We start from the raw sequence: 19,663 nt of genomic DNA on the forward strand, positions 1-19,663 counted from the left end.
AGACCCAAATACGGGAAGGGAGCGAATCCGACTGACACCCCAGGATCAAAGCTATCTCCTGAGCCCTCTCCCCAGAAATATTCAAGGCAAATATTTTAGACTTGTGGAAATTAGATTTTTGACCTGAAATGAGCTCATAACATCTCAGAATGGCTTTTAAGTTTCGCACTTGACCAAACTCCGGCTCACAAAACAATAAAGTATCATCAGCAAATTGCAAATGGGAGACCTCCACCTCATCCAGACCGATCCTAAAACCTCTAAAAAGATCAAGACCACTCTCCATCACCAATAACCTACTAAGGATTCCTGCAACTATGACAAATAAGAAAGGGGATAATGGATCTCCCTGTCTAAGTCCTCGAGAGGACTTAAAGAATCACTTAAGAGATCCATTGATGAGGATAGAAAACCAAGCAGAGGAAACACAACTCTTCATCCACGAACGCCATTGACATCCAAAACCCATTCTCCCTAAAGAGAAATCCAGGCATCCCCAATCCACTCTATCATAAGCTTTCTCCATGTCCAATTTACAAAGAATGCCTTTCTTTCGAAGTTTTCTATATGAGTCAATGGCCTCATTCGCAATCAAGGAACAATCTAAAATTTGTCTCTTCTCAACGAATGCGCATTGATAATCCGATATGATTGATGAAAGTACCCTCTTTAAACGCTCAGTTAAAACTTTAGCCAAAACCTTATAGTGGCACCCCACAAGACAAATAGAATCAAATCACATAAAAATAATAATATGTGTGTGTGAAAATCATGTCCCAAGATCTATCCAATCAGAGAACACACAAATTTACGTGATTCGGCACAATTAATGGCCTACCTCCACGGGTGAGATCAATTCTTTCACTATTAGAGAACAGATAACAAGATTACAAAAGTGGGATTAACACAATCCCGTAAACTCATAATCCTCTTTGCTATTCTATGGACATCCTTCTATCTCAAGCCCCATTCTTTGTACAAGAAAACCCCTTTTATCTCTACAAAAGGAAATCACAGAGAGAAAAACAATCTCACATTCTTCTCTTCCTACACCCAAGGAAAGAACACCAAGAGAAAATACTCTCACCCTTTTTCTCGTATCTCCTCTTCTCTACACTAGAGAAAATCTGAACAACACTAGTGTTCTTCTCCACCCTCTCTTTCACTTCTTTTTCTCATTTTTTAAGAAAACCCATGTTGCAAGAGAATAAGTGTGCACCTCTTTCAAATCTTAAATACAAACTCCATTTGTTTTTACGCATGGATGTACATATCACAACAATATGGTTGGTGCCTTTTTTTTTTCTCTCAACTACCAATTTGCAACCACCTCAAAATCTTCTGATCTGACGGCCGGTTAGAATTACCAGATCAGTATGGCCCATGGCCCATCCATGATTGGGCTCACTGAATTATTTCCGTCTATACTTAACAAGGGAAACAAAAGGTAACCACATGACTCCCATGTTAAGACATTTCCTTATCTCCTCTGTCGTTCTCCTTACGCAGCCTTAAATTAAATTGAACAACGTCTCCATAAAGGACCGTTACGTTAAAAAATTACAATAATGGGAACCTCTGTAGAACCTCATAAATAAGAAGGCTGGGCCTTCTGGACTATGTGACAGAAGTAATAACATGAAACCAAATTGGGTGGTTGATTATCTATACAAAAAGTTGTCACTCCCCCTATCCAAATCAGATCACTTGCCCAGGCACGTAGCATGTCAATCTCACCACCACAATAACAATAAACTATACTAAGAGCAATGAATCCCTTCCAATCTAATCTCTCCCTCTATATAAACTCAGACCACCTTACATTATCACATCATATCATCTACAATTTCAGTACCCCATGGCTTCAGCTCACCAATGCTACTTGGTGGCCTTCTTTGTTCTAGGAATTTGGGCTTCTCAAGCCATGTCCCGCACGCTCCCTGAGGCGTCCATGTCCGAGAAGCATGAGCAATGGATGGCACATTACGGTCGCTCGTACAAGGACGCAACAGAGAAGGAGCAACGTTTCAAGATATTCAAGAGCAATGTCGAATTCGTAGAATCTTTCAACAATGAAGGGGACAAATCCTACAAGCTAAGTGTTAACGAATTTGCAGACCAAAGTAATGAAGAGTTCAAAGCCTCTCGTAATGGATTTAAGACATCCTCAACTAGGGCAGTGTAAAAGGCTTTCAGTTTCAAGTATGAGAATGTTAGTGCAGTGCCATCTAGCATGGACTGGAGAAAGAAAGGCGCTGTAACACCCATCAAAGACCAAGGACAATGCGGTGAGCTTTATTATATATAGTTTCTATCTAGTGTTTTCTTTTTCAAAAAAAAAAAAGAAAGATAAAATTGGGGAGTGATAAATCGACTCCCAAATATCTTAAATCGACTCCCCATGTGTCTTTCTCTCTCCTCTGGGTTAGAGAGAGAAAGACACATGGGGAGTCGATTTAAAATATTAGGGAGTCGATTTATGAATCCCCATAAACTTTATTAAATAAAAGATGATCACAAGTGCACTTCAGGGGGAGAGATGGCCCCATATATATAAGTTAGCTCTAGAAGCTCCCAATTTGGCAAGGCAATCGGCCAAATCGTTGGTACTTCTAGGTACGAGAAAAAAATGAGAAAGCATCATGCATACAATGATCTCTAGTCCCATCCAATAGATTGGCTCTCCACGGACTGACTTTAATCCCTTTGACCCACAACATGATATTTCTATCTAGTACTTCTTAGCTACAAAAATGGTACCTCACTTTGTTATCCAGTGGTTTCTAACTTCTAATGAAATGTGGAAAATATATAGGAAGTTGTTGGGCATTCTCAGCGGTTGCGGCCATGGAAGGAATTACCCAACTCAGGATGGGTAAATTGATATCTCTATCCGAACAGGAAGTAGTCGACTGTGATACTGGCGGTGTGGATCAAGGATGTGAAGGTGGTCTCATGGACGATGCCTTCAAATTCATTCAACACAACAAAGGCCTTACAACTGAAACAAGTTATCCTTACAAGGGAGTTGATGGGACTTGCAACACCAAGAAGGCAGCTACCCACGCGGCAAAGATCAATGGCTATGAAGATGTGCCGGCCAATAGCGAGAAGGCTCTATTGAAGGCTGTCGCAAACCAACCCATTTCAGTTGCAATTGATGCTGGTGGATCTGCCTTTCAATTCTACTCAAGTGGTGTCTTCACTGGGGATTGTGGAACCCAACTCGACCATGGTGTTACCGCTGTAGGTTATGGAAAAAGTAGTGATGGGACCAAGTACTGGCTAGTAAAGAATTCGTGGGGCAGTGCGTGGGGTGAAAATGGATACATAAGGATGCAAAGGGATGTTGCCGCTAAGGAAGGCCTCTGTGGTATTGCCATGGAATCCTCTTATCCAACTGCGTAGTAGATGATACTTCTTTGTAGTAGATGATACTTCTTTCAGTTCCTTATATCCCTTCTACTTATGTCGTTTCCATGTGACAGCCTTGTTATATATTTTATGTAAAAATTGCCCAGCGGGAAGGCCTTAAAAGTAGTTTTCTCTTGTATATGTCTATCTAATGATGCAATCCAAAATTTAGCACCAAATTTTGAGGATGGTTCTTTTAGGAAGATTCACAAATGGAAGTTTCATAAGTGGAAAATACGAAAGTTTCCGTGAATAAGGAACTATTTTTGGAAGACAAGAAGTTGAGATTGTTTTTCTTTCTTGCGGTTTCCTTTTTTAGAGATAAAAGGGGCTTTTTTCTTTCTTGTACAAAGAAAGGGGTTTGTACAAGAAAAAAAGCCCCTTTCTTTGTACAAGAAAGAAAGTCCGTTTTATCTCTAAAAAAAGAGCACCTTTTATCTGTAAAAAAGGAAACCGCAAGAAAGAAAAACAATCTCAACTTCTTGTCTTCCTACACATGAGGAAATAACACCAAGAGAAAAAATTCTCATGCTTTTTCCCTTCTCATCTTCTCTGCACAAGAGAAAAATCCGAACCACACGTGTGTTCTTCTCCACCCGATTTCTTCCAAGACATAAGCCTTCACTCCTTTTTCTCATATTTTAAGAAAACCCAGGTTGCAAGAGAATCCCCGAGCACCTTGGTATATACTATAACCCTATATATGTTTTAATATAAGCCCAATAAGATAATGGACCGGTGTAGTGGGCCTACATGGGCTAGAGTCCTTTAACCAGTCAATAACCCTAGTGTATCTCTATATATAGGGGTTGGAGGCAGCAGTCTAGGTGTTCCAAACTAGATACCTAGGGTGTAATGCTTCAAGCAACCTTCGCTTGATTCTACATCTTTCAAATTTGAAATACCTGTACTTGTTTTCATGCATGCAGGTAATACGGATTCAAAACCATTCCCCAAAACATCACAAATTGTTTCTCAACTACCAATTTGCACACACATCAAAATTCTTCAGATCCGACGCTTAGTGTGTATATCACATCCATGATGGGACTCACTGGATGATTGGTCTATATCACATACACACGTGCCATCTATACGTAAGGCAAAGTGTGTATAACCGGGTAACTTAATTACCTGGTAAGACGTTTCCTTATCCCCTCTGTCGTTCTCCTTAAAGCAGCCTTAATTTAAATTGCACAACGTCTCCATAAAGGAACCTGTATTACTGTATAACATTATAAATAATAAGGCTGGGCCTTCTAGACTATGTGACAGAAGTAGTAACATGAAACCAAACTCGGTGGTTGATTATCTATACAAAAAATTGTCACTCTCCCTATCCAAATCAGATCACTTGCCCAGGCACGTAGCAAGTCAATCTCACCACCACAATAACAGTAAACTACTAGAGTAATGAATTCCTTCCAATCTAATCTCTCCCTCTATATAAACTCAGACCACCTTACATTCTCACATCATCTACAATCTCAGTACTCCATGGCTTCAACTTACCAATGCTACTTGGTGGCCTTCGTTGTTTTGGGAGTATGGGCTTCTCAAGCCACATCCTGCACGCTCCCTGAGGTGTCCATGTCGGAGAAGCATGAGCAATGGATGGCACAGTAGGCGCGCTCGTACAACGACGCAACAAAAAAGGAGCTACATTTCAAGATATTCAAGAGCAATGTTGAATTCATAGAATCTTTCAACAATGAAGGGGACAAACCCTACAAGCTGAGTGTTAACGAATTTGCAGACCAAAGTAATGAAGAGTTCAAAGCCTCACGTAATGGATTTAGGACCTCCCCGACAAGTGCATCGGAAAGGACGTCCACCTTCAAGTATGAAAACGTCAGTGCAGTGCCATCTAGTATGGACTGGAGAAAGAGAGGTGCTGTAACACCCATCAAGGACCAAGGCCAATGCGGTAAAGTTTTATTATGTACTTTGCTACCTATTAAGTGTGTCATAGTTTCTATCTGGTTGTTTCTTAGCTATGAAAGAACAAAAAGGGCACCTGACTTTATTATCTAATGGTTTCTTTCTTCTAAGGAAATGTGGAAAATAGGATGTTGTTGAGCTTTCTCAGCAGTTGCAGCCACAGAATGAATTGCCCAACTTAAGACAGGTAAGTTGATATCTCTATCTGAACAGGAGGTAGTTGATTGTGACACTGGTGGTGTGGATCAAGGATGTGAAGGTGGTCTCATGGACGACGCCTTCAAATTCATTCAACACAACAAAGGCCTTACAACTGAAACCAGTTATCCTTATAAGGGAGTTGATGGGACTTGCAACACCAAGAAGGCAGCTACCCATGTGGCAAAGATCAATGGCTATGAAGATGTGCCGGCCAACAGCGAGAAGGCTCTATTGAAGGCTGTGGCAAACCAACCCATTTCTGTTGCAATTGATGCTCTTGGATCTGCCTTTCAATTCTACTCAAGTGGTGTCTTCACAGGGGCTTGTGGTACCGAACTCGACCATGGCGTTACTGCTGTGGGTTGTGGAACAAGTAGCGACGGGAACAAGTACTGGCTAGTGAAGAATTCGTGGGGCAGTGGGTGGGGTGAAAATGGATACATAAGGATGCAAAGGGATGTCGCCGCTAAGGAAGGCCTCTGTGGTATTGCCATGGAATCCTCTTTCCCAACAACGTGATAGATGACACTTCTTCTTTTCCTTCTTTATATCGTATCACCTCTGTGACAACCCTGTTATATATCTCTGTAAAAAGTTGCCTACACAGAAGCCCTTATAAGTAATTTTGTCTTGTAATTACAATAATATATGGTTGTTTATGTTTATCTATCGCAAGAACTCGTTTGAGAGAAAATGTCGAAAAAACTAGCAAGAACTCTGGGCAACCAAGTTTAGTTGGCCCAATAAATGTGTTGTTTTAGCTAAAAGTACTCAAATTGCTTCTCCATTATAGTTGGTATTCTTTAAGTTTTAAAGGTAAAGAAAAATGTTATAGGGGGTGAATTTATCCTCAAGTTGTTACGAACCCGAATCGGTTCATAACATGATTGATCTTCTTAGAGGGAAGATCAGCCTCTTGATCCACTTCAAGGGAAGGATCAATCCTCCATTGTGCACAAAGACACTTTTTGAAACAATTTTCTTCATTCCTCTAGGAAGGCTGAGTACAAGTTATTTAAAGAAAAGCCCTAATCTAGATAATCCTCATCTCTAAGACTCCTACACATCCCAAACAACTACAAAGCAAATCTTACAATTAATAAAATCTAAACTAATTTATTCCATCACAAGTGGGTCCCATCTAGGCACGTAGCATTCCACCTGCCTTGAAATCAACCTTATCCCCAAGGTTGGAGAATAAGCGCAGATCAATTGGTGAAAAATAAGATCTTGCGCAGTTTCCGAAAGTATTTTTTTCTGTCTCTCTACTTTCTTCTTCTCTTTGTCTAGCGCTTGGTCATCATTTCGCATATCGTCGCCAAGGGTTGCGATAACTCCATCTTCAAACGATTCTCACATTGTTGCTCATCAAAGCTCATTCGTTGTGTCATTTTGGAAGGATTGGAACGTTGACAAACGGACGGTTGTGGGTGGGGAGGGTGGGGATCTTTTCGATAATGTGAGCGGAACGGTAGACTCTTCGCAGACAATGGGCTTGTTCGGCAAGGCTTCTCATTCTCGCCCAATCAAAGGGGCGAGAAACGGGTAGATGAGAATCGTGAGAAGCGACTATTTGTTGCTCCATAGAATCCTATTTTTTAGGCAAAATTTTAGAAATGGACTTTTGCGGGTCAACTTGCCGAACGCAATTTTTGAGATATTTTTGCTTTAGGCATTCTCCGCACCTAAAAACCAGGAGAATCCCATAAATAGATGGTTACCGAACAGGCCTGAAGTTTCTTTTGTGGCTTTTTGCCCTTTTCTTGTGGCTTGATTTTTTTCTCTCTTCTTCTTTTCTCTTTTTCTGTTTCGCCGTTTCCTTTTTTATCGTTATCTCGATTTTGTTCAAACCTTCCGCAAACCGTCGATGTCCTTCCATCATTTCCAAAACGAGTGCTTTGATCTTATGAAGATCTCCACGCATCAAATCCAAAATCTCTGAAGAAGTAGCCATGGCATAGGATCAAACTGCTCTGATATCAATTATTACGAACCCAAATCGGTTTATAACATGATTGATCTTCTTAGAGGGAAGATCAGCCTCTTGATCCACTTCGAGGGAAGGATCAATCCTCTATTGTGCACAAAGACACTTTCAGAAACAATTTTCTTCATTCATGCATACAAGCTATTTAAAGAAACTCCCTGATCTGGATAATCCTTATTTCTAATTAAGACTCATGCACATCCCAAACAACTACAAAGCAAATCCTACAATTAATAAAATCTAAACTAATTTATTCCATCATACGTGAACCATTCTCACAGAAACTGTTGAGGGAGGGGGGATTTTATCGGTTCCGGGGTGGGGGGAGTGGGGGGTGGGGGGAGTGGGGGATGGGGTGGGATATCATTTCCCTTAATATATCTATAATCAGTCATGATAAATGCTTCACTACATTGAGGTGACTCCCTATACGGCGTAGTGGGTCCCACCATTGATAGATATGGCCTATGCATTTAATGAGTCTTACTTTTAGATATCTTTTGGCAAGAAGATCATGCTAATTGCCGGATCTCACATCCGATAATTTGTTAAATTATTTTATTTTTTTTTAGAGCGTATAACATGTAATTTTTTCCTCACACTGAATAGTACGTAATTGTTTCTCGTGGAACATAAAAAAAATACACATTATTGGACCATAGGATTGCACAAATGGCATTATTTTCGGGCTTATAGGAGATCCAAATTGCAAGGCACCTGTACTATTTATAGGAACACCCCCCCCCCCCCCCCCCCCCCCCCCCCCCCCCCCCATGTATGTAATCTGTATAGAAAGGCACTCGTACCATTTCTAGGAACACCACTGGTGCAATTTTTAATTTAAAAATGGTATCCCCACTATTGAAGTTTGGAATGTCACCATATCTGCTTGTACACTGTGTATAAAAAATAGAATCAAATCACATAAAAAATAATAATATGTGTGTGTGAAAATCATGTCCTAAGATCTATCCAATCAGAGAACACACAAATTTACGTGATTCGGCACAATTAATGGCCTACCTCCATGGGTGAGATCAATTCTTTCACTATTAGAGAACAGATAACAAGATTACAAAAGTGGGATTAACACAATCCCGTAAACTCATAATCCTCTTTGCTATTCTATGGACATCCTTCTATCTCAAGCCCCATTCTTTGTACAAGAAAACCCCTTTTATCTCTACAAAAGGAAATCACAGAGAGAAAAACAATCTCACATTCTTCTCTTCCTACACCCAAGGAAAGAACACCAAGAGAAACTACTCTCACCCTTTTTCTCGTATCTCCTCTTCTCTACACTAGAGAAAATCCGAACAACACTAGTGTTCTTCTCCACCCTCTCTTTCACTTCTTTTTCTCATTTTTTAAGAAAACCCATGTTGCAAGAGAATAAGTGTGCACCTCTTTCAAATCATAAATACAAACTCCACTTGTTTTTACGCATGCCTGTACATATCACAACAAAATGGTTGGTGCCTTTTTTTTCTCTCAACTACCAATTTGCAACCACCTCAAAATCTTCTGATCTGACGGCCGGTTAGAATTACCAGATCAGTATGGCCCATGGCCCATCCATGATTGGGCTCACTGAATTATTGCCGTCTATACTTAACAAGGGAAACAAAAGGCAACCAGATGACTCCCATGTTAAGACATTTCCTTATCTCCTCTGTCGTTCTCCTTACCCAGCCTTAAATTAAATTGAACAACGTCTCCATAAAGGACCGTTACGTTAAAAAATTACAATAATGGGAACCTCTGTAGAACCTCATTAATAAAAAGGCTGGGCCTTCTGGACTATGTGACAGAAGTAATAACATGAAACCAAATTGGGTGGTTGATTATCTATACAAAAAGTTGTCACTCTCCCTATCCAAGTCAGATCACTTGCCCAGGCACGTAGCAGGTCAATCTCACCACCACAATAACAATAAACTATACTAAGAGCAATGAATCCCTTCCAATCTAGTCTCTCCCTCTATATAAACTCAGACCACCTTACATTATCACATCATATCATCTACAATTTCAGTACCCCATGGCTTCAGCTCACCAATGCTACTTGGTGGCCTTCTTTGTTCTAGGAATTTGGGCTTCTCAAGCCATGTCCCGCACGCTCCCTGAGGCGTCCATGTCCGAGAAGCATGAGCAATGGATGGCACATTACGGTCGCTCGTACAAGGACGCAACAGAGAAGGAGCAACGTTTCAAGATATTCAAGAGCAATGTCGAATTCGTAGAATCTTTCAACAATGAAGGGGACAAATCCTACAAGCTAAGTGTTAACGAATTTGCAGACCAAAGTAATGAAGAGTTCAAAGCCTCTCGTAATGGATTTAAGACATCCTCAACTAGGGCAGTGGAAACGGCTTTCAGTTTCAAGTATGAGAATGTTAGTGCAGTGCCATCTAGCATGGACTGGAGAAAGAAAGGCGCTGTAACACCCATCAAAGACCAAGGACAATGCGGTGAGCTTTATTATATATAGTTTCTATCTAGTGTTTTCTTTTTCAAAAAAAAAAATAAAAGATAAAATTGGGCAGTGATAAATCGACTCCCAAATATCTTAAATCGACTCCCCATGTGTCTTTCTCTCTCCTCTGGGTTAGAGAGAGAAAGTGGAGAGAGAAAGACACATGGGGAGTCGATTTATCAATCCCCATAAAATTTATTAAATAAAAGATGATCACAAGTGCACTTCAGGGGGAGAGATGGCCCCATATATAAGTTAGCTCTAGAAGCTCCCAATTTGGCAAGGCAATCGGCCAAATCGTTGGTACTTCTAGGTACGAGAAAAAAATGAGAAAGCATCATGCATACAATGATCTCTAAGTCCCATCCAATAGATTGGATCTCCACGGACTTACTTTAATCCCTTTGACCCACAACACGATATTTCTATCTAGTACTTCTTAGCTACAAAAATGGTACCTCACTTTGTTATCTGGTGGTTTCTAACTTCTAATGAAATGTGGAAAATATATAGGAAGTTGTTGGGCATTCTCAGCGGTTGCAGCCATGGAAGGAATTACCCAACTCAGGATGGGTAAATTGATATCGCTATCCGAACAGGAAGTAGTCGACTGTGATACTGGCGGTGTGGATCAAGGATGTGAAGGCGGTCTCATGGACGATGCCTTCAAATTCATTCAACACAACAAAGGCCTTACAACTGAAACAAGTTATCCTTACAAGGGAGTTGATGGGACTTGCAACACCAAGAAGGCAGCTACCCACGCGGCAAAGATCAATGGCTATGAAGATGTGCCGGCCAATAGCGAGAAGGCTCTATTGAAGGCTGTGGCAAACCAACCCATTTCTGTTGCAATTGATGCTGGTGGATCTGCCTTTCAATTCTACTCGAGTGGTGTCTTCACTGGGGATTGTGGAACCCAACTCGACCATGGTGTCACCGCTGTGGGTTATGGAAAAAGTAGTGATGGGACCAAGTACTGGCTAGTAAAGAATTCGTGGGGCAGTGCGTGGGGTGAAAATGGATACATAAGGATGCAAAGGGATGTTGCCGCTAAGGAAGGCCTCTGTGGTATTGCCATGGAATCCTCTTTCCCAACAGTGTGATGGATGACACTTCTTCTTTTCCTTCTTTATATCGCTTCTACTTGTATCGTATCATCTCTGTGACAACCCTGTTATATATCTATGTAAAAAGTTGCCTACGCAGAAGACCTTATAAGTAGTTTTGTCTTGTAATTACAATAATATATGGTTGTTTATGTTTATCTATACACCTCTTTTGAGAAAAAAATGTCCAAAAAACTTGCAAGAAGTCTGGGCAACAAAGTTTAGTTGGCCCAATAAATGTGTTGTTTTAGCTAAAAGTACTCAAATTGCTTCTCCAATCTTTCTACCCGCAGAACCCTTCTCAACTTAACCTATGTGATGGAACGATAGGGGGCCACTTGTATTTGGGCTTTTTTCTTTTGACAATTAACAATGAATTTTATTAAATTTAAATATGGGACAAGATGTCCCAGTACATAAGCATAAGGAGCAAGTCTGCAATAGAATGCCTACTAAGAGCCCAGAGAATCTATACAAATTACATTTGTTCCCGTTACAAAGACCCCTTCATTTCCCAGCACGTCCGCCAAGGAATTGGCAGATCTCCTCCGATGTACAAGTTGAGGAAGGAGACTCCTAACTAAATCCCGAATTTCATCGAGGATGTAATGTAATCTCCATGGCCCGCCACCATGATTGCTGGCCCAAGCTATTACATTAGATCAGTCCCCCTCCACTATCAATGGGCCTTAATTATGAGGGGCATACCACCGGAGACAGAATAACAACTCCCTTGCCTCGGCTTCATTAGCATCACATGTTCCCGTAGATCCGGAGTACGACAAGATAGTTCTGCTAGAGGAATCACGAATCACACCCCCAAAACCAGCAGGTCCCAGATTGCCTAATGAACTGCCGTCGAAATTAAGTTTTAACCACCCCTCCCCAGGAGCAATCCATTGCGGAGTGATTAAAATCCGAGGCTTTCTTTTCTGTAGGAACACATTCCAATTTCTCAAAGCCGCCCTCCACCTTGTATTTGGACTTTTGATGTGCGTACATCAATGAATCAAATATCCCACATGAGTGAACACAGAGTGAAGAAGAAATCAATGCAAGAAGATAACACTAAGAACACAAATCCAAACTAAAGGAGAGAAACTTTTTCTCTCGAATCTCTATTTCTTGAATTCAAAGCACTACACCACACGTTTTGTTTCACCCCTTTTTATAAGCAAAACAAAAAACCTACGTTTAATCAAAGTATCAGACAACATGGCCAAATCCTGTCCTAACTAACCCATCAAATAACCACAAGATTCCTTATTCTCCTTTTCTACCTCCAAAACTACTAACATGACTCCTTTAAATAGACTTCAAAGAATAAACAAGTTCTATTCTACCTAGAGCTGTAGAGACCAAAACAACTACTAGTCTTGATTAACTAGGAGTCATGCTCATGTCGGCAGCCCCTCCGATGCCCAAGGTTTTAAATTTTGTTTTCGATGTCGGTTTCAACCACCACCGAAACTGAAATATTCAGTTTCGGACGAAATTTCGGCGGAATCATGTAAAAAATATGATAATGATTTCATTTTTTTTTTTTTTAATTTCGTCCAAAATGTCTAAAATTTCAGTGGAAATTTCATAAATTTCAGTAGATATTTTTTTAATTTTGGGTATAAATTTTGTGCAAAAAGAGAGGCTAAAAATGAAATTTCAACCGACATTTTGGCGAAATTTAGAAATTTTAGTGAAATTTCATTGAAATCTTGTAAAGAATCGACTTCATGTAAATTTCATTTCGGCCATGGCCGAAACCGAAATATTTCGGCAATTTCGTTTCGGCCGAAATTTAAAACCATGCTAATGCTTAGCACGAGTCAACGATGACTCTTACACAAAGGCCACGTTAGGCAACCATGGAATTCTTTTCCTATGGAATACTAGTTTAATCAAATGGTAAGAAAGAGAGTTGGGGAGAGTGGTAGAAGTAGAGACTTGAGAGGGCATGAGTGAAGATACGGTGAAAGTGGTTAAAAAAACAGTGGAAAAATAGATCAAATTTTGAGTGGAGTTTTATTTGGGTAGTGATATTTACGCCCATTTTCATCACCAGGGACACCCAGCGTCAGTGTATCAATGGCAAAAAGGGGGCTCATGTACTTTATGCCAGAAAAATCCAGAGGCTTTGATTGCAAAGTAGCAAATGGGTGTCCCTGGTGATAAAAGGGGCGTAAATATCATTTCCCTTATTATGATTTGTTTTTTAGCCTTTTCTTACCCTCTCCTCACTCTGTCTCCCTCAGTTCACTCCCTCTCCGGCCCTCACTTACCATGCGATAAGGTAATATTCCATGGAAAGAAACTTCATGCTTGCCATGGAACGGATTGAATTGAAAAATTACAAGGTTTGCACAAGTGTAGGTTAGATTATACCTATTTGCACAAATACCCCGACAATTTCTGATTGTCAACACGCAGTTGGAAGCCTGCACAGAAACAATTCTTCACTCTATATGTCCTGTGAATTGTTGTGCCTTGAATCACTGTATTTTTTATTTGATATGAATAATTGAAGTGGATTCTCCGAAGAGAAGATGGCTTCTCATTCAAAACCCTCCACAAGACTTTCATATCATACAGCTGCAAGATGATTAAAGAAAGAACAAAATCAATAAATAAAATAAGAGGTATGCTAAATTGAAGGGTGCCCTGCCCCCATTGGATCCACGTCCTCTCATTGCATTCATTTTCACTTGATTGGAATGCATTGAGGTGACATGGATCCAATGGGGGCGCCCTAAACACACTTTTGAGTATATGCACTAACTTCCATAATCACTTGATTATATCACAACCATACAATTAATTAACAATAATTAAAAAATCGAAAACTAGACTCGACTTGATCGAAAGTGGGCTGAGTAGAGTTAACTGCAAACTCGATGAATACTCAAGTATAAAAACTTGAAAACTGGAAACAGTGGATCAAGTTGAGTCAACTCAAACAAGTGACTATTGACTCAATAAAACTTGGGCTTGGTTTCCTATTAATGTATAGAGAATCATACATGTATTTATATTTCTTGTATTTTCACTGGCAATAGATGTGGTAGTGATTTGGGTTATTTTTCCTAAATCGGAGGTAGCAGGTTCCCAACTTCATGTGGAGCATTTTTTTGGTAAAACTTTCCATCTCCAACTAGTTAATGCCAAGTTAGTTTTACCAGCAAGTCGAGTCAACTTCGACGAGTTGTCAGTTGATTTGAACAGTTTTAATACTACGATTTTATCTAGGGGAGTGATAAATCGACTCGCATGTGTCTTCATCTCTCCACTTTCTCTCTCTTACCCAGAGGAGAAAGAAAGATACATGGGAGTCGATTTAAGATATTTGGGAGTCGATTTATCACTGCCCTTTTATCTATCAGTTTTAGTACTATGATTTTATCTATCATAAGCGACAATGAAAGAGGTTTTTAGCGTGTTTTGATGTGTCAAAATAGAATGCTGTTGGGCATTCTCGTTTCAGCCATGGAAAGAATTGCCCAACTCAAAACACTCGAGTTAATTTCCCTATCTGAACGAGTGCTGGTCAACAATTGAAAATAGAATGAAATGCGAATCCCATCTTTGAGACGTGTTACCATAGGATGGGTAGAGGACTTTGTGGAATCCGACGACTGTAGAGGTATTCGTGGTCTTTTAGTTCTTGGAACTTCAGTAGGAGATGGGATCATGACGGCAGCTGGGATGGTGTTTGGTGTAGGGGTGTCATGACCTGGAATAGATTGGGAGCAAGAGAGTGGGGATGTACATGAGGAATTGTGAGAAATAAATGAAGAGAGAAGATAAAGTAGAAATGAAGTTCTCTAGGAAAGGGTTCTTGCAGAGATTGAATCTTGGTGAGGGGCCCGCAGCCTAGGAACGAGTAGCAGACGAAGAAGTCAAGTCTGCCTTTGATACCATGAAAATAGAATGAAATCTATGAAGAGAGTTTCCGTCAAAGAGTGCATACCCTCTAGGGGGAGCAAGCAGTATTTAAAATAATAGTACAAGAGTTTGATCTCCTTAGGAGATTACGACAGATTACAAAAGATTACATCAAGTCCTTATCAACCTCTCAAGTGATATCAACAGTTACAGGTTTTTGGGATTTTGGGTGATGAGCTTTATCAACAGTTGAAAGAGATAAGGTAGCTGGTTTACGTGGATCTTATCAACAATGACACTAGCAGTCGGGGCTTGGCGTGGGTGGGTGCTGGGGTTGGACTCGTCACACTTGCAATACTACAAAGGGGCAAAGGCAACTAACCATCTAGTCAAGATAACCAGTTATGACGATGTACTAGTTGACATCGATGCTAATGGATCTGCCATCCCATTCTACTCAACTTGTGTCTTCACAGGCAATTGTGGTGCCGATCATGACCATATTGCTACTATTAGTGTAGTATGTCCCCAGGAGTCATCTTTAGGGGTGTTTAATCACGCGGGATTTTGAAGGTTGTGTGAATTCTCGCAAACTGTCCGCGACACTTGGGGACTTCGACTTTGACTACGAGGGCATCTAAGCTCCCGTAGACTTACGTGAACTTTGACGGGAAGTCAAGGTCACGCGGAAATTGAAGTTGTGCATTAGTAGTCAACAAATGCACAACTTTGAAGTCCTTAACATTCAATTTTTATCGTTACTTGTGGGCTCCACTAATAGATCCAAAAGCTAGTGGAGGTTTGTGAGCCTCATTAATAGATCCAAATGCTAGTAGAACTATGTGGGACCTACTAGTGGGTCCAAATAAAGGAACATCGGTAGGCCGGTGTAGTGGGTAAAAACTCAAATTCTACTTTCAAAATGAATAGATAATATAGGGAGTTATTTAATAAAACAACAATTACTCTCTCATTTTAAGTGCCAAATTGGTGAAATTTCTACCACTCGGAGGTTGTCAAATTCTCTTTCAACAGAAAAAACCTCATCAAAAAATTCAATGGGTTGAGAGAGTTATTGTCTCTTTACCCTAAAACAGTATTAAACCGTAATTTTGAGATAATAGAGGGAGTTATTTAATAAAACATCAATAACTTTCTCATTTTAAGTACTAAAGTGGTGAAATTTCTACCATTTGGAGGTCATCAAATTCTCTTTCCACAAGAAAAAAAACCTCATAAAAAAATTCAATGGGTTGAAAGAGTTACGGTCTCGTTACTCTTAAAGAGTATTAAACCGTAATTTTGAGATAATATAGGGAGTTATTTAATAAAACATCAATAACTCTCTCATTATAAGTGCCAAAGTGGTGAAATTTTTACCATTCGGAGGTCGTCAAATTCTCTTTCCACAGAAAAATCCTCATAAAAAAATTCAATGGGTTAAGAGAGTTATGGTCTCTTTACCCTAAAACAGTATTAAACCAAAAATTTTAGATAATATAGGAAGTTATTTAATAAAACATCAATAACTCTCTCATTTTAAGTGCAAAAGTAGTGAAATTTCTACTATTCGGAGATCGTCAAATTCTCTTTCTACAGAAAAAAAATCTCATAAAAAAATTCAATGGGTTAAGAAAGTTATGGTCTTTTTACCCTAAAATAGTATTAAACTGTAATTTTGAGATAATATAGGGAATTATTTAATAAAACATCAATAACTCTCTCATTTTAAGTGTCAAAGTGGTGAAATTTCTACCATTCGGAGGTCGTCAAATTCTCTTTCCACAGAAAAAAAAACCTCATCAAAAAATTGAATGGGTTGAGAGAGTTATGGTCTCTTTATCCTAAAACAGTATTAAACCGTAAAAAGAAAATGATGCAAATGTGTACCCAAACAAATGAGAACACCCACCAGTGTCTATAATTGTAGATAGGCCTTATGAGATGCACAAGAAAATGGAAAAAAAAAAAAAAAAAAAGCAGAAAATAATGTCTACAGAAATCAGTTTATTACCGAATCCACCAAGCATCCTCCGTCTTTGTCTCCACTGATTATTTCCAGTAAAAGTAATCCAAACCAAAACTCACTTTTCTACTTTTTGGCCTTGATCAGCTAAGGGAAAAAAGGAGACCTGATAATGCATTCCTCCAATTTATTTAGCATATGACAATTAAACCAAGAGAAATGTTATCAGCACTACTCTATTTTGATGAGGGCACTCCTCACTTTATTAAAAGTAAGGTATGGCCCGCACCATAGGATGATCCAAACCGTCCATAAGATGGGCCATAGCCTAAATAGGCTGTACCTCAAAAATCATTTCCATAGGTTGATCTTAACCCTCCGATCTGAAAGTTAGAGGGTTGATCCTAACCCTCTATAGATTTGAGGGTTAGGATCAACCTATGGAAATAATTTTTGGGGCACAACCTATTTAGGCTGTGGCCCATCTAATGGACAGTTTGGATCATCCTATGATGCCTGCCATACCGTACTTTTAATAAAGTGAGAGTGCCCTCATCAAAAATACAGTATTGCTGATAACATTTCCCTGGACGAAAACCCCAAATTCAACACAACAAAAGGAAGAAAGGAAACTAAGCTGATGCCATCCTCATTATCATAAATTATCATGCATGTAAAACCCCGCCGATCTGCTTCAACTCGAAGAAAGAGCAAAAAGGCAATCATATGGAAACAGTCATTGAGGAGCCGGGAGTGCTAATTGTCAAGTTAGTCATGATGGTTGATGGGAAGAAGATAATGGATTGATGAATGGGCCCATCATATGAAATGGGCAAATGATGTGTGAGGCCCATCATATGAACAAAAAGCCCAATCATGGAATCTCTCTTATGACAAGGTATTCCATTTGCTCTCAGTCCCAAAGCATATTATCCAATAACTAACAAACTGCAGCTGTTTCCCACTGGAACTTCGGCACTTCAACTCCAAAAAGATATAGAAGTCCCACTCATATGTATAGTGAAGTTTCATATATGCCATTTCAAAGGGTACCCCAAATCATACCAACTGAAGGCTCCACATCCCACCCTAACAAATTCACTTCAACCACCCCATTACTTGATCCCTTCATGGGTCTACCCTGTATTGTCCATGCCACATTATTCTACACTTACATGAACACAACAGATCAAACAATACAATACAAAAAATAGCCCCCCTCTCTGTCTAAGATTAGGTAGGAGACAAATGTGCCTTTAAATTCCATCTTTCTTGTCAATTGGTATGTACTCGAAGTCAGTCAAAAGAAACCATCCATACCGGGAATGGTAGTTATCACGCCTGGAAAGCATTCATTATCCAAGGATTACAGACAAAAGCACGTTTTTAAATCCATCCACAAAGCCAAATCAATCTTCCTTCCATACTAAGAAACCCAAAAGCCTAAACCCAAGGTGGGGTGGCAGAATCAAGTAGGTGGTGTCCCCTTCCCATTTATAAACAAGAAGCCTGTAAAAGAGATGAAAAGCATGTATTGTTCAATAGTAAGAGAGAACCATATCAAAAATTTTATTCGAGTCGAATCTACATCCATTAGATCTTGATCAGACGGTTGTCCACTTACTCAATCTTGATATGGTGGTCTAACCCCCGCAGATGTATGAACATTGAAATATACGATATTATGGAGCAACCGATCGTGTTGGGATGGTGAGACGATTTTATTACTCCTGTATATAAGACTAGCATGGTTCACCCGTGCTCTGAATGGGTGTAAAATAGTGGACCCCACCCCATCAAAACATGAGGTGTAAAATGGTGGCCTCACCCTATTGATGGCTTTGGTGGAGATGGTTGGGACCCACCCCAATAAAAACATTAGGTACAATGGTGGGGCATAACATGCATGGGCTTGAGTGAAGTTGGTGGGCCTCACCCTATTGATGGCTTTGGGTGGAGATGGTGGGCCCACTTGTGGTTTTAAAATGGTGGGGCTCACAATATGCATGAGTCTGGGTAGCCATGGTCAGCCCCCCCTCCCCCCCCCCCCCCCCCCCCCCCCCCCCGCGCGCATACTATGGCATGGGTGTAGAATGATGGGCCTATATTAGCCCTTTTTTTCTTGGGACAACTCCCTCTAGTAAAAATGGGGCCGATATATCATTTCCCAACATATTTTTATTTCCCATTAAATTTTTTTACGAAAGAAGTTTACTCATAAATTTTTTCACAAAGTAAAAGGAAAGAAACAGGTTTAGTATATATCATATTATAGATACAGATAGATAGGCTCATGTTGGCAAACACGCCCCACCAATCCCTAGTGCGGGATTAGATAACTAGCACTGGAAGGAGAAAATGATTGAAGCTGGTGAAATGATTGCGAACGAATACCACTTGCACCAAAAATTATAGTGTGAGCAAACTTTAGGCACTGTCCATTCTCGAGCCAGTCATGAAGAGCACCACTCTAAGGCTGATGGTCCCCATCCTTCATCAATTCCGACGGGTGGTTGTCACTTATGAGAACTGTCCGGACATTCACCAAACGTCGGTAAAGAATCACTTTAGTGACGTTCACCAAACGTTGGTAAATAAGTACAACTTTTTTTTTTTTGGGCGGTGGCGAGGGAGTAACCATTCACTGTCGTTTAATTTATGAATGTCGATGCATATACACCATTGAACGTCGG

General features: G+C 40.0%; 2 protein-coding genes, 1 long non-coding RNA gene and 1 pseudogene across 3 annotated transcripts; 3 read left to right on the forward strand and 1 right to left on the reverse strand.

The window, feature by feature from the left end:
• Window positions 1–1,851: 1,851 nt before the first annotated feature.
• LOC143889293 (senescence-specific cysteine protease SAG39-like) lies at window positions 1,852–3,602 on the forward strand. Its single transcript, XM_077393468.1, has 2 exons — window positions 1,852–2,288; window positions 2,816–3,602. Exons 1-2 carry the CDS (start codon window positions 2,234–2,236, stop codon window positions 3,406–3,408), a joined length of 648 nt encoding a protein of 215 aa, XP_077249583.1. The 5' UTR covers window positions 1,852–2,233; the 3' UTR covers window positions 3,409–3,602.
• A 1,309-nt stretch (window positions 3,603–4,911) lies between these two features.
• On the forward strand, window positions 4,912–6,075 carry LOC143889294 (senescence-specific cysteine protease SAG39-like; annotated as a pseudogene).
• A 3,501-nt stretch (window positions 6,076–9,576) lies between these two features.
• On the forward strand, window positions 9,577–11,290 carry LOC143889295 (senescence-specific cysteine protease SAG39-like). The gene is made up of 2 exons (XM_077393470.1): window positions 9,577–10,014; window positions 10,533–11,290. Exons 1-2 carry the CDS (start codon window positions 9,585–9,587, stop codon window positions 11,123–11,125), a joined length of 1,023 nt encoding a protein of 340 aa, XP_077249585.1. The 5' UTR covers window positions 9,577–9,584; the 3' UTR covers window positions 11,126–11,290.
• A 203-nt stretch (window positions 11,291–11,493) lies between these two features.
• On the reverse strand, window positions 11,494–15,175 carry LOC143889296 (uncharacterized). Its single transcript, XR_013254803.1, has 3 exons — window positions 14,719–15,175; window positions 13,508–13,714; window positions 11,494–12,112 (listed from the first exon to the last, which is right to left on the reverse strand). It is a non-coding gene; the product is annotated as an uncharacterized LOC143889296 (long non-coding RNA).
• Between the last annotated feature and the right edge of the window lie 4,488 nt (window positions 15,176–19,663).

Source organism: Tasmannia lanceolata, unplaced genomic scaffold, assembly GCF_043159265.1.
Source record: "Tasmannia lanceolata isolate RefF3 unplaced genomic scaffold, GAP_Taslan_0.1 ptg000013l, whole genome shotgun sequence".
Lineage (NCBI taxonomy): Eukaryota > Viridiplantae > Streptophyta > Magnoliopsida > Canellales > Winteraceae > Tasmannia > Tasmannia lanceolata.